Genomic DNA, 12,461 nt, shown 5'->3' with positions numbered 1-12,461 from the left:
ATAAGGATTTAAAAATCAGAGAGAAAGCTGTAGAGTTTCGTTTGCTATATTCACATTTTGTTTGTTTATGTTTTGACTGCATACGGTTGTACTTAGTAAAACAAGAAAATTGCAGGATACAAACAGTGTAAACTTGTCCGTCTTCACTGTTCATCTTGCAGAGACATTATAGACACACATTTACAGTCTTTTACCCTTTTCATAAAATAAACAGTAGACATAATAACAGTATTGCTTTTGAAATTAGGTATTACAAATTTACAATGCTAATCATAACAAAGACGATATCGAATTATTGGGACACCTTGTATAATGAATTTATATTTTTACAGAAAGGTTCACTAAGTTCACTACATATATACATATATAACATACATATATTTCAGTTTTTAAAAGATATAAGTTAACCCATGTTTATTGACTGATGAGGATCGAGAGATCTGAAACAATAAATATGAAAACTGAGAAGCTGTTCTGATTATTGCTTTATAGTTAAGTATCGATATAAGTAGATAATCTCTGTTTGTATATTCAATCATAATAATATCTCGATGATCATAACTCATGAAACCCTTCACAGATTTCTATTCCATTAAAAGAAAACAAATTTTTTTATTGTCTTAGCTTTATTTATCTTACATTTTTATTAAATATTTGCATGCAATGCAAGCTCATTATCTTCGTCCAAACCATAGTCCTCCTCCTCCTCCTGTACCCAACCCTCCTCCTGGAGAACTGAATACTAGAGCTCCGAGTCCTACTCCTACTCCACCCCCAGCAAGGAAACCAAGTCCTACAGCCATTACTCCTCGTCCGAACCCACTCAGCTCACAGGATACCCTCAACATATTATTCGATTAATGGGACTTTTCATGCATTTTCAAGAGGGAAAAATATTAAGTAATTATTACTGTCCTTATTCTGATCCGATGTATCCAGAAATTCTGTGCACATTCAGCTCAATAATTTTAACGTGAGTGTTCACAGTTTAGAATTCCGTTTTAACCCGTTGTTATTCCTCAAACACAAAAAGCACGTATTTTTTTCTAGAAAAATGTGAAAACCTGCATTTCTGAAAAACCTAGTTTTTTTTACGTTTCAGGACGGATTTCAAGAAATTTAATTATCACTAGCTTCAGAGGCGTATTCAGGAAATTTTCCAGGGAGGGGGGTTATTTTTTCACCCTTCCCTCCCCCCTGATTACGTCACTGACTAGATTTAAGCTTTTTTTGGCTTTTTCCATTTAAATATCCACTTGAGCATACACGATGAAAAGGAAATGAATTTTTTATAAAAAAAACACTAATTTTTTAATCCACATTATTTTGCAACTTGAGACATGTCATAGACCTTTCATATTTCAAACTATGAATTCTGTTTGATCAAATTGTCAAAGTATGAAATATCAAAGGTTTGCGCCATCAGGTTGCAAAAATATAGAGATTAGAAAATTTAGGATTGTGGCTCTTCGAAACAGATTTGATCATTCTAGGTATTTTAAAAAAGGTAAAAAATCCCTTTAAAAGATTCTGATAAGATGGCTTTCCGGAAATACAAGACTGAATTATTAACCCTGATTTCACATAATGGACTTTTCTGAATTTATCTACATTGTACACTGCAGTACAATATTGTAAAATGTACAATAATGGATATTTTTCTTACATGGAAAGATAGACGAACATCAGAACAATCCAAATTCTGTGCATTTTCATGTTTATTTTTCTAAAAATAAATTTTAATTTTAATCTAAAAGAGTTCAATTTTTTATAGCAAAACTAGATAGGGTGACGATATTTATAAGTGTGCACTCAGGAGAAATTAAAAAAATACTTTGCGAATTTCTTTAAAACTGATAAAGAGATGAAAATAAAATTATTTAGACCAGTTTCTTTATAATTTTGCATGTAAAAATCAACATTGGTATTTTAATACAATAACAAATTTGCCTTATTACTTATGAATCGTCTTTTATTTGCATGGCATATTCGCCTAACTCTGATCTTACTATTGTCATATTTTCATTTGAATTGTATCTACTTTTCTGTAAAATCAAAATTTTATCCTATTTCTAATTTGTTAAATACAAAAATTGTCGAGATTTCCCACATTCTTCGTTCATTGTCAGAAATTTGTTTCTAACAAACTTTGATATATTTCTAATTCTAAATAATCACATTTACGACATTTTGATTTGATTTGATTTTTTTTTGATTCATTTTAGATGGATTTACGTGAATGATGTTTGTCTCAATTAGAAGTTTGGGATCTAAAGCTCTTACAAAAAAGTCAATAAGAGATTTACTAATTACCATTTTAAAAACTAAAGCTTATAGAGAGTTAAAATATATTTTATGAATAATAGTTAATTATTTCAAGGATATTTTTATGTGGTTTCTCCTTGAAAATTGAATAACCAAGTATATTTACTCCGGGTGGATTGAATCAACTGATTAATCTTATCAATTGTTCTAGTCCTGGGTTTTATAGGATATTTACTCAGTCAGGGTATAATCATTATATAAACAGAGTTGCGTTTTATGCTAAACCAAGTGCCAGGCGTTGTCCTAGGAATTTTAAAAAAAACACTTAGAATTTTGAAAAAAAGATTTCGAATTTTGAAAAAAAATCTAATTTTTAACGCCCAGGATTTCCTTAATTTCAGCCAATTTGGTCCTGTTTAGCCGCCTACAGCTAATAAAAATATATATTTGTATACTAGACAAGAGCTTTATTATATAGATAGAACTATGTGTATAGCAGTGTATATGTATTTATGTATGTAATTCGACAAATTCAGAGTTAATGAGAATGTTCAAGGATTTTAACATGATGTTAGCTACAAATTACTAAAATGAGTTTTCTAATTATTTCTGAAAAATCCCTTTAACAATAAAGATTATCCCAGGCTAAGTTCTTGATATTTATATTTACTAGAATAAAAACAACTTTTATCTTTATAATTACGTTTGGTTTGAAAATATACTTGAATTATTTAAGGCTTGTAGATCTAAGAATGACAATTTTATATGCTCCTAAGGTTTCCAACTCGAGTGAGTAAATTTGGTAAAAATAAAGATAATCTCCGTTTGCACAATTTTGTATGAGGGTCTACAGACTTGTTTGTAATTGGATTTTTAAGATTGAGACCATTTTTGATATCTAGATCTTGTAGATATCAAAATAACAGTTTAATAGGCTCCTAAAGTTTTCTATTGAAACTAGTAAAAAGTTAAAGATAATCTCCGTTTGCGCAGTTTTGTATTCAATGTTAGGCATAGATATACAGGAATCTATGATGTTAGGTTACAGTTTATTACAATTTATTTTACAGTTTATTACGATCTTATTCAAAATGTCCACCATTAGCAGCAAGACACTTTTGGGCTCTTGATCTAACATAAATAATAGCCTTTTGGAAGATCGCTCTTCTGATTTTGACCTCAAGTTCGTAAAGTGAATGAGGTTTTGGGGTGTAGGAGCCTGTAAAATTTTACAATCTTATTCAAAATATTTACCATCAGCAGCAAGATACTAAGTGTAGTAGCCTGTAAAATTTTTCGTTTTAGATCTACAGGCTAAAATTTGCCTCGGAAAGTTTACATGATTAAAAAAATTTTCTCAATCTTGAAAATCCGATTACAAACAAGTCTGTAGACCCTTACACAAAATTGTGCAAATGGATTGTACGTAGACTTTAAAAATGGTCTCAATCTTGAAAATCCGATTACAAACGTATCTGCAGACCCTTATTCCCCGTTTTTTTGGGACACCCTGTATGTTTTTTCTTATTCAGACTTTTTATTCTTTGCTATTTCTTCTTCTAATATGAGGGGTGGTGAGAGTATAAAACCATTCAGCACTTGTACGATCACTAAATTTAAGCAAACTTTCCACCGATCAGAAAGTGGTGTCCACTTTTTCATGTAGAAGTGTAGAAGTGAACCCCTCTCTAAGTAGCTTCTGGAATATTGTTGACTAAGGACTAATCATCGTGTTCAGGGGACTACTTAGGACTTCAGAGAATAATACAGAGCTCTGCAGTTACATTTTATTATAAAGTCTTTTAAATGAGACTACAGTGCATGGGCTACAGCAGGGGACATATATATTGTCCCCCCCTGGCTGAAATCCTTAATACGCCCCTGCCAGCCCTTGTTTAAATTAATCATTGGACCCAGGACAAAACAAATTTTCGACAATGAAGAATCATTTGGTTAGACTCGTCAAATGGCAATGCAGTTTTGAAATCTTTAACATCTTAAATTAAAATATCTCCTTTTATCTCTCTCGGTCCTTTTATAAACGTAACATATTTTTATTGTTCGAACCTCAATCCATATGTTAGGTCAATTTACAACGAACAGAATGCTAATGATGAAGAAAAGTGGCGCCACCTGTTGTTATTCATAAGAAAGTAAGCGCCGGCGTTAACGTCAAGGTCAGTGAGCAGCTGGGACAGATTTGTTTAATTCATTATTCATTCATTATGTATTTATTATTCATTCCTTATTCAATGAATATTTATTCCTTATTATTTATTACTTATTGATTATACATTCATTATTATTTATTAGTTATTTATTCATTATTAATTCATTATTCGTTCATAATCTATCCTTTACTCATTCATTGTACATCGTAATTCATTCATTTTTCATTCATTATTCATTCATAAGCATTCATATATTTCTCGATTTAGTTTTAATTAACTCTACTCAATACTTGTATTAAATGTTTGGGATATTTTATAGAATTTTTAATATGTTCTTAGTGTTTATTGAGGTTATGGCGAAAATAGAAAAAAAAACACGTTATCATAGTTTCTTATTTATTCTTCTTGGAAGAACAAAATGAGAAGGGAAGAAGGGAAGTCCAAAAAAGAAAAATAAAGAATTCAGTGACTCTTAGTCCAGCTGTAGGTTCAAGTCTAAAGCCGTACTGAGGACCGGGGGGCATGAGTACAGTCCAAACAGTCCAGCTGTAGGTTTAAGTCTAAAGCCGGACCGAGGACCGAGGGGCATNGTAAGTTTAAGTCTAAAGCCGGACCAAGGACCTGGGGGCGTGAGTACAGTCCGAACAGTCCAGCTGTAAGTTTAAGTCTAAAGCCGGACCAAGGACCTGGGGGCATGAGTACAGTCCGAACAGTCCAGCTGTAAGTTTAAGTCTAAAGCCGGACCAAGGACCGGGGGGGCATGAGAACAGTCCGAACAGTCCACTAATTGTGAGAATTCCTTGACTCCTGTAGGTTCAGTTCAGGATCGGAAGAAAGGGATTAATGGAGTCGGGGGGAGGATAATTTTGAGAAATAGTTAACTCCTTGAGGAAAAAACCGATGGGTTATAGTACCAATAATTTTGACGCCTGCGCTTCTGCCCATTTAGTTACCGTTGTGAATTGGACATGCCATTCAACAAAGGAAGGATCAATTGAAATTACGTTAACAGACCCTTTTAATTTTGCTTGTTCAATTCTGTTAGAAACGCAGGGATTGGGGGCGTAAAAAAATGGTTGGGAGGGGCGTGATTATGGTATAAGGGGAGGGTAAAGAGTAAAGGAGCAGGGGGTGGAATTGTTGCGTTGAAGTGTAAAGTAATACAGCGGATATAAGTATAATTAGATTTATGGCTCTGGGTCATATAATTATTTATTTCGTAACATTAGTAACAAATATTAATATTGGTCTGAGATAATTTCTTAGTTTTAATACATTCATGCACATTGCACACAATTCACAATAGATAATCCACATACACTACACTCTACACTTTACACTCTACACTCTACACTCTACACTCTACACTCTACACTCTACACTCTACACTCTACACTCTACACTCTACACATACACACACCCATTCATTTAAAGACGGGCGTCATATTTATGAGAAAAATTAAGAAAAATTGGAAAGGAAAAAGTGGAAAAAAAAGAATGAAAATATTAAAAATGGTATTCATGTGATAAAACTTGTTAATTGGTTGCTTGCCACAAACTCTTATTTTTCATTTTCTATATTTTTGAAACCTGATGATGAAAACCTCTTCTACATCATTTATGCACTATGTATACAATTAAACAATATGTAACTCCATTCCACTTACAGGATCACCGCAAAGTAAGCGACTTTAACGACGGATTAATCTCGAAAATACTCAGAAATTACGTTACAAAAAAAAATTAAGTGCACAGCACACCTGTATATAGAGCTATGAATTCAAAGAATAAGAATACATTCTTCAAAGTCTTTGATATAACTGGTAAGACTTTTTGACTTTGTAGCTCCCCCAGTTTTAATTTTACGCAAGTAAAATATATCCACTTCAAATGAGATGTACGTATTGTACAACGTGCAAATGTTTCTTCTCTCTGTTTCTATGAAGTCGATCACACAAACTATTAAAAGTACATATATTAAATGCTGAGAAAATTGTTGGATCAATATCCTGGAGTAGAATTAATGTAAATGTATCTTGGATACTTCCTGATATATCCTGGTAAATTATACCCCCGGAGAATTGGTCCCAAATTATCCCAGATTATTGTGAGGAAGTAAAAGTTCTTGTTTATTTTGAAACCTAGGGAGGACACGTGGGAGAAACAATCCGGTCAACGGAGAGAACCTCAAGGTTGTTCTTCAAGTATGCGCGGAGCTTGATTGATTGACTGGAGTTATGCTGGTTCATATGTTATCGGAACCTGGAGACCACACGGGGGGGAGATATCAATGCGAGGAGACGGGTTTGGCGGAGGAGTAGGAGGAGGGGGGGATATTCAACCGCGTCTTAACACGGTTGAAAGACGGAGACGAGGGCTAAGTGAAATAAATATTTAGTCTTGAAACTGACCTAGAACCAAGAGCAGGGGACTGGAAATATATACATAATATTGATAGTTATACAAGGTGAACTTCAACAAAAGTTTGCGGAATTCATAATATTTTTTCGCGCATTTTCAAAATCTCACACAAGAATAAAAAATTTGTGGACACAAATTTCTGTAATTTGGAGCATCCATAAACCTTCCCTGGGGTCATGTGAGGTCCCACAAAAATTTGGGCCCGATCGGTTCCGCCGTTTATTGGATACAAACGGACCGTTAGACAGACAAGCAAAGTATATATATAGATTGAAAATAAAAGCTTTGGATAAATGTGACTCTCCATGTTTGTTGATAAAATGATATCCTGATAATTTCCGATTAAAAATAAATTAAAAACATAAATATCCCCTCACTCGGGAGTCTTAAATAAAATGTTTCTGTTTCTGCAGCTATCAGAGAAAACTAAACTTCTAGTTTTATGTCTTGATCTGCATAAAATACCATCTAACAACTCTTTAACTGCACTTGCAAGCACTTATTTTAGAAACGTAAACTTTTGATTAGTTTTGTATTTTGGATTATCATTATCAACATAAAATAGATAAAATAGAATCAACGAATTAGTCTTTGCCACAAATTCAAATTTTATAATCTCTATATCTTTGCAATCTGATGGTGTAAACCTTTGATATTTTAAACTTAGATTATTTGATTTAACATAATTCAAATGGCATAGATTTATTTCTAAATACAATATATTTGGTTTTTGAAACATTGAGTGTTAACTTATAATAGCCTTGAAACCAACAACATGCTTTAGAAAGTTCAAGATTTGCCGTTTTAAAAAAGATTTCTGGATTATCAGAGGATTTTAAGAATCCAGTATCATCGGCAAATAAAGAAGTGAAAAATGATGTACAATCTGGAAGGTCATTTATGTAAAGAAGAAATATTAGTATAGGTCCTAAAACTGAACCCTGGGGTACACCACATAAAATTTCCTTGCAAGAAGATTCAAAATCCCTTACTCTTATGTTTTGTAAGATAATTTCTAAACTTTGGATTAGTTTTATCCTTGAACTCATAAGTGAATAAGTTTCTTTAAAAGAATCTCAAAATCAACGGTATCAAATGCTTTTTATAGCTCTAGATAAATAGCAATTGTGTATTCAGGATTGTCTTTATTCATTCCTCAAATATTCTATCTAAAAATTGTTTAAGAGGTTGTGAAGTATCATGCTTTGGTCTAAATCCATATTTATGAGAATACAAAATATTGTTTTGTTTATCAGCTTAAACTCTGTAGTTACTCCTGATTTGTTATAGATAGGTACCTTGGCACATTTATAGCTTTCAGGAATATAGCCTGACTTGAAGCATAAATTAAAAATATTAACTACAGGAGCTATTATATTTGGCATAATCTCGAATGATAAACTACATAACTAAGATTACATACGTACTTAAAACTACATTCTTATCCTAGATACACCCCCCCCCCTTATCCTATGGAAAACCTAGAAAACATCCAATTTGTAGACCAAATATAATAAAATATTTAGAAAATACTTGATGTAAATGTAATCTTCTATCGTAATATTACTTCTAAGCAAAGTCCTATTTAATCCTAAAAAATATTCTTACACAACTGTTAATTTACAATTTCCTAATACCGAAAATTTTCAAAAACTTACAAAAACATGTTTTTTTTTCGTGGACATATTAACCACAAAGGAAATGAGTCTTTGCCACAAACTCAAATTTTCTAATCAATCCCTGTGTCTTTGCAACCTAATAGTGAAAACCTTAAATATTTCAAGCGTAGATTTTTAAATCTATTAGAATTCATAATTTGAAACATTTGGTTGCAAAGATATAAGGATTAGAAAATCGAGTTTGTGACAAAGACGCAATTTCTTTTTGTTTTATATCATGCAGTATGGTTAGCGATGCTAAAAGAATGACATTTTTAAGGATATCGGATATTGGAAAAATGAAGCATTTTTTATTTTTCAGATGATTTTCAAAGTGTTACTGAGTTGTGTCCTGGTTGGGTTAGTGAGGGGAGAAGAGAGTAGCGAAGTGACCGGCAGATCGGAGAGTTCTCTGCTCTCCTATTGGCTCAATCCGTTCGCAGTTTCCAAGTTCACGTGTGTAGGTGTCACCCTGTAAGTTAAATTTATATATCAATATGTGCGAAACTATAAATATGATGCAGACGACTTTGTTTTTTTATGCGAATTACAAAGTTTACATGTATCAAAGAGAAGACTTTTTATCGACATTTTCTTTTTTTTTTATGTTCATGCGTATCCATGCTGTTTTAAAGCTTGATATAAATCAAAATTGAAATCGAAAGTCGTCTTCATTGTATTGGTATAATCGCCAACCATCGTATACATATTTTTTTTTAAATTCCTTCCACACCAATATTTGGTTTGGGAATTTTGAATATCAAGTTTGACATTTTTCGGGGAACTTACGAACTGATGACTCGCCTCAAACATTAATTTTCTAATCCTTATATCTTTACAACCATTGTCAGATTTGTCAATTCATTGATATGTACAACACACTTTTGTAAAGGGTATGGACTGTAGTACGGAGTAGAGTCTTTTTTAACCTAGATTAGTTTTCCTCTTTATTTGTATTTTTTGTTTGTTATTTTACTACATTTATTTGTATTTGTTCTTTTTAATATTTTTTTCAGTAGTTAGTCTTCAATCTGTCCAAGATAGAAATATCAGGAAGAAAAGTTTACTGCAAATTCTTGGAGGAATATAAGCAACCCTAGAGATACTTTGCCCTTTTTTTATTCATGATAGTTTCTTGTGTATCTGTTTTTCTCTCTCTAAAAAATCTTAATATCAATGTAAAAAATGACATAAGAAATTGTGTCTTTGTCACAAACTCAAATTTTCTCATCCCAATATCTTTGTAAACTGTTCGTGTAAACTTTTGATATTTCAAACTTAGATTACTTAATCTAACATAATTCATAGTTTAAAATATCGAAGGTCTGCGACATTGAGTTGCAAAGAAATTGGGATTGGAAAAATTACGACAAGGGATCAATTCCTTTATTATATAACATTTTTAGGTTTGAGAACACTGCTAACTCTGCCCTGTACACCTATGAGCTTGATGTTTGTTTCCTCGCTGCTCTGGCTGGAAAAATTGCTTTCCCCTGGGTTTACTTCTATCTCACCGGCAAATCTTGTGAGTATCCATATATATATAAAGTTATAATTTCTGTTTATCTGTCTATTTGTATGTCCGATCACAACTCATGAACCCCTGAACCGGTATGCCTCAAATTTGTATAAGGGAACTTGGGAGAACCACGGGATTTTTCTTTCTTGGTCTTAAGATTCAAATTTGAGTCGGTCAACTTGTATAGGGAAAAATAGATAAAATCATAATTTGCGGGTAAACGGCGGTAGTAACTATGAGTACCCTGGGCCACCCTGAACTATCCAGACTCTCCAGAGTGATAAGCATTCGGTTTCTTCTATTTGAAATAAAACGTGTTTCGGTCTATAATTCAACAATCTTTTAAACTTACGGATTTGTCTGTTCCATACTTTTTCATTTAACACATACATGCCGACAAAAAAGTGTTTCTGAAAAAAAGACTAAACAATTATGTTTAATCAGTCAAATTGTGATCGAAAGTCACAAGTTTCTGGAATATTGACAGAACCGCGTTAAATTCACGTGGGGCGACGCGCTGGGTTCTGAAATTAGTAGATTAATATTAGGATAACGATTAATTAGTAGATTAATATTAGGATTACGATTAATTAGTAGATTAATATAAGAATTACGATTACTCCGGAGTTTTAATAAGGAACTGTTCACGTAATCTTAAATGACCCTTAGCTGAAATATTTACATTACCGATTCCCAACTGCACCCTTTAACAAAACAAACTTTGATGAAAATAACCCTGTTTTTCTACCTGTAATAGTGAAGGAAATCGGGAGAATTTCTTTTTTCTTTCAAAAGATAGAAAAATTACGAAATCTTTTTTAAAACTGGGTTTATCACATAGATTCTTTGTTTTTTTTTGTACAACTTTCTTGGAAGATTGATGGAATGATATTTAAAATTGATGATAAATAAATCTAGAATCATTTTTAGTGATGACCGCTTTCGGATTTGGTCGTCAACCTGCCAAGAGAAAGTTTGGTTATGAGAAGGAACAGTTAATTGATTTCAAGAACCCCTACCAGGGATACCAGGTTAAGATCTTCTAATATTTTTGCAAAATAATTTTTTGGTTAAAAAAAGTGTTTATCTTTTATTGAAAGGAATTGAGTCTTTGCAACAAATCCCAATTGTCTAATACCTATACATCTACAACCAAATTATGTAAACCTTTAATATTTCAAACTTTTATAGTTTGAAATAACTAAAGTCTACAACATTGAGTTGTTAAGATATAAGGATTTAAAAATCAGAGTTTGTGGCAAAGACTCAATTCCTTAGGTTCTAGGTCCAATTTTATCTAGATTTTCCTACTGTAGTATTCTTGTTGATCTGTAAATTACCAGTCTGTGCCAAATTATAATCTAAGAAATATTTATGGTTAAAATTATGTCTAACTAGCGGTTGTGGAAAAGTTCTAATTCTGGCATCCTTTGCTCTTCAAAAGGAACTGATTTAACTGATTTTCCCGCAAATTAAAATTTTCTAATCCCAATATCTTTACAACCCGATGTCGTAGCCATTTGATATTTCAAACTATTGAATTTTGTTAGATCAAACAATCACCATCAGGTTGCAAAGATATAGGATTAGAAAATTTGATTTTGTGGCAAAAACTCAAATTCCTTTATCGAGACTAAATTGGTTTTAGGGGGCAGAAGCAAAATCTGACGATGAACTGAGTTTCCAGGATCAAATCTCAGAAGTTTTCTCCGAGATGGGATCCGCCTTCAAGAAGGTTAAGAACCCCAGAGGGTTACAGGAGGAGGAAGAGAACCTACAGGGTTCAAAACTTCGTCACAAATATTCAAGATAAAACAACCAATTCCAACCTCAACCTTGAAACCTATAGTTGGTTAGATAGATATATACCTGAAATATTCTCTAGTCTTTTTGCATTTAAAAAAAATTCAGCTTTACTTATGACAGCGAGAATTTAATATCCTCTTACAAAAGTTTAAGACTGATTTTTAACCTAAAGTTTTATTAAATAATAATAGGAAAATGTTCCTTCTACAGTCTGTACCTTACAACTTTATTCTCACAATTGACAATAAAAGCATTAAAATGCAAAGATAAAATTTAAAAATGATAGGTTTATTAATGGTCACAAATCTTTCGAACGCTAACAAAACCCTTAAAATAATTTTACCACGTTAAATATTTGAATAATACATGCATATTATTTTGTTAATGTTAGATCTAGTACATACGATGTATGCCAACCTTGTTAAAAATAAATGTTTGTTGTTAATTTTTAAAACTTTAATAATTCTTCGGAACTTCTTCAAGAAATTATTTTAAAATTTCTCTACTTCCATTTAAACATATTAACCCTTATCAAATCATTAAATGAAATTATCATATCAAATACCCCCCTCCCCTCTTTGATTTTAATCATTATAATNTTCAAGTGACCCTCCATTTACA

The 12,461-nt window shown here is 32.1% G+C and overlaps 1 protein-coding gene and 1 long non-coding RNA gene across 2 annotated transcripts; one reads left to right on the top strand and one right to left on the bottom strand.

Moving 5' to 3' along the window:
- Window positions 1-592: 592 nt before the first annotated feature.
- LOC111695110 (uncharacterized) lies at window positions 593-1,728 on the bottom strand. The gene is made up of 2 exons (XR_002763777.1): window positions 1,667-1,728; window positions 593-840 (listed from the first exon to the last, which is right to left on the bottom strand). It is a non-coding gene; the product is annotated as an uncharacterized LOC111695110 (long non-coding RNA).
- A 5,098-nt stretch (window positions 1,729-6,826) lies between these two features.
- Window positions 6,827-12,276, top strand: LOC111695102 (uncharacterized). Its single transcript, XM_023464293.1, has 5 exons — window positions 6,827-6,903; window positions 8,838-8,989; window positions 9,922-10,040; window positions 10,965-11,065; window positions 11,683-12,276. Exons 2-5 carry the CDS (start codon window positions 8,838-8,840, stop codon window positions 11,845-11,847), a joined length of 537 nt encoding a protein of 178 aa, XP_023320061.1. The 5' UTR covers window positions 6,827-6,903; the 3' UTR covers window positions 11,848-12,276.
- Window positions 12,277-12,461: the final 185 nt, after the last annotated feature.

Source organism: Eurytemora carolleeae, unplaced genomic scaffold (assembly GCF_000591075.1).
Source record: "Eurytemora carolleeae unplaced genomic scaffold, Eaff_2.0 scaffold198, whole genome shotgun sequence".
Classification (NCBI taxonomy): Eukaryota; Metazoa; Arthropoda; class Copepoda; order Calanoida; family Temoridae; genus Eurytemora; species Eurytemora carolleeae.
The sequence above is the reverse complement of the archived record's forward strand: the minus strand, read 5'-3'. Positions and strand labels throughout refer to the sequence as shown.

What these genes read in the sequence shown, in the direction of transcription:
- LOC111695102 (XM_023464293.1), top strand. Translation starts at nt 8,838, where the DNA reads ATGATTTTCAAAGTGTTACTGAGTTGTGTCCTGGTTGGGTTAGTGAGG. An exon ending in ACGTGTGTAGGTGTCACCCT is followed by an intron (nt 8,990 to 9,921) that starts GTAAGTTAAATT and finishes TAACATTTTTAG; the next exon opens with GTTTGAGAACACTGCTAACT. An exon ending in ACCCCTACCAGGGATACCAG is followed by an intron (nt 11,066 to 11,682) that starts GTTAAGATCTTC and finishes AATTGGTTTTAG; the next exon opens with GGGGCAGAAGCAAAATCTGA.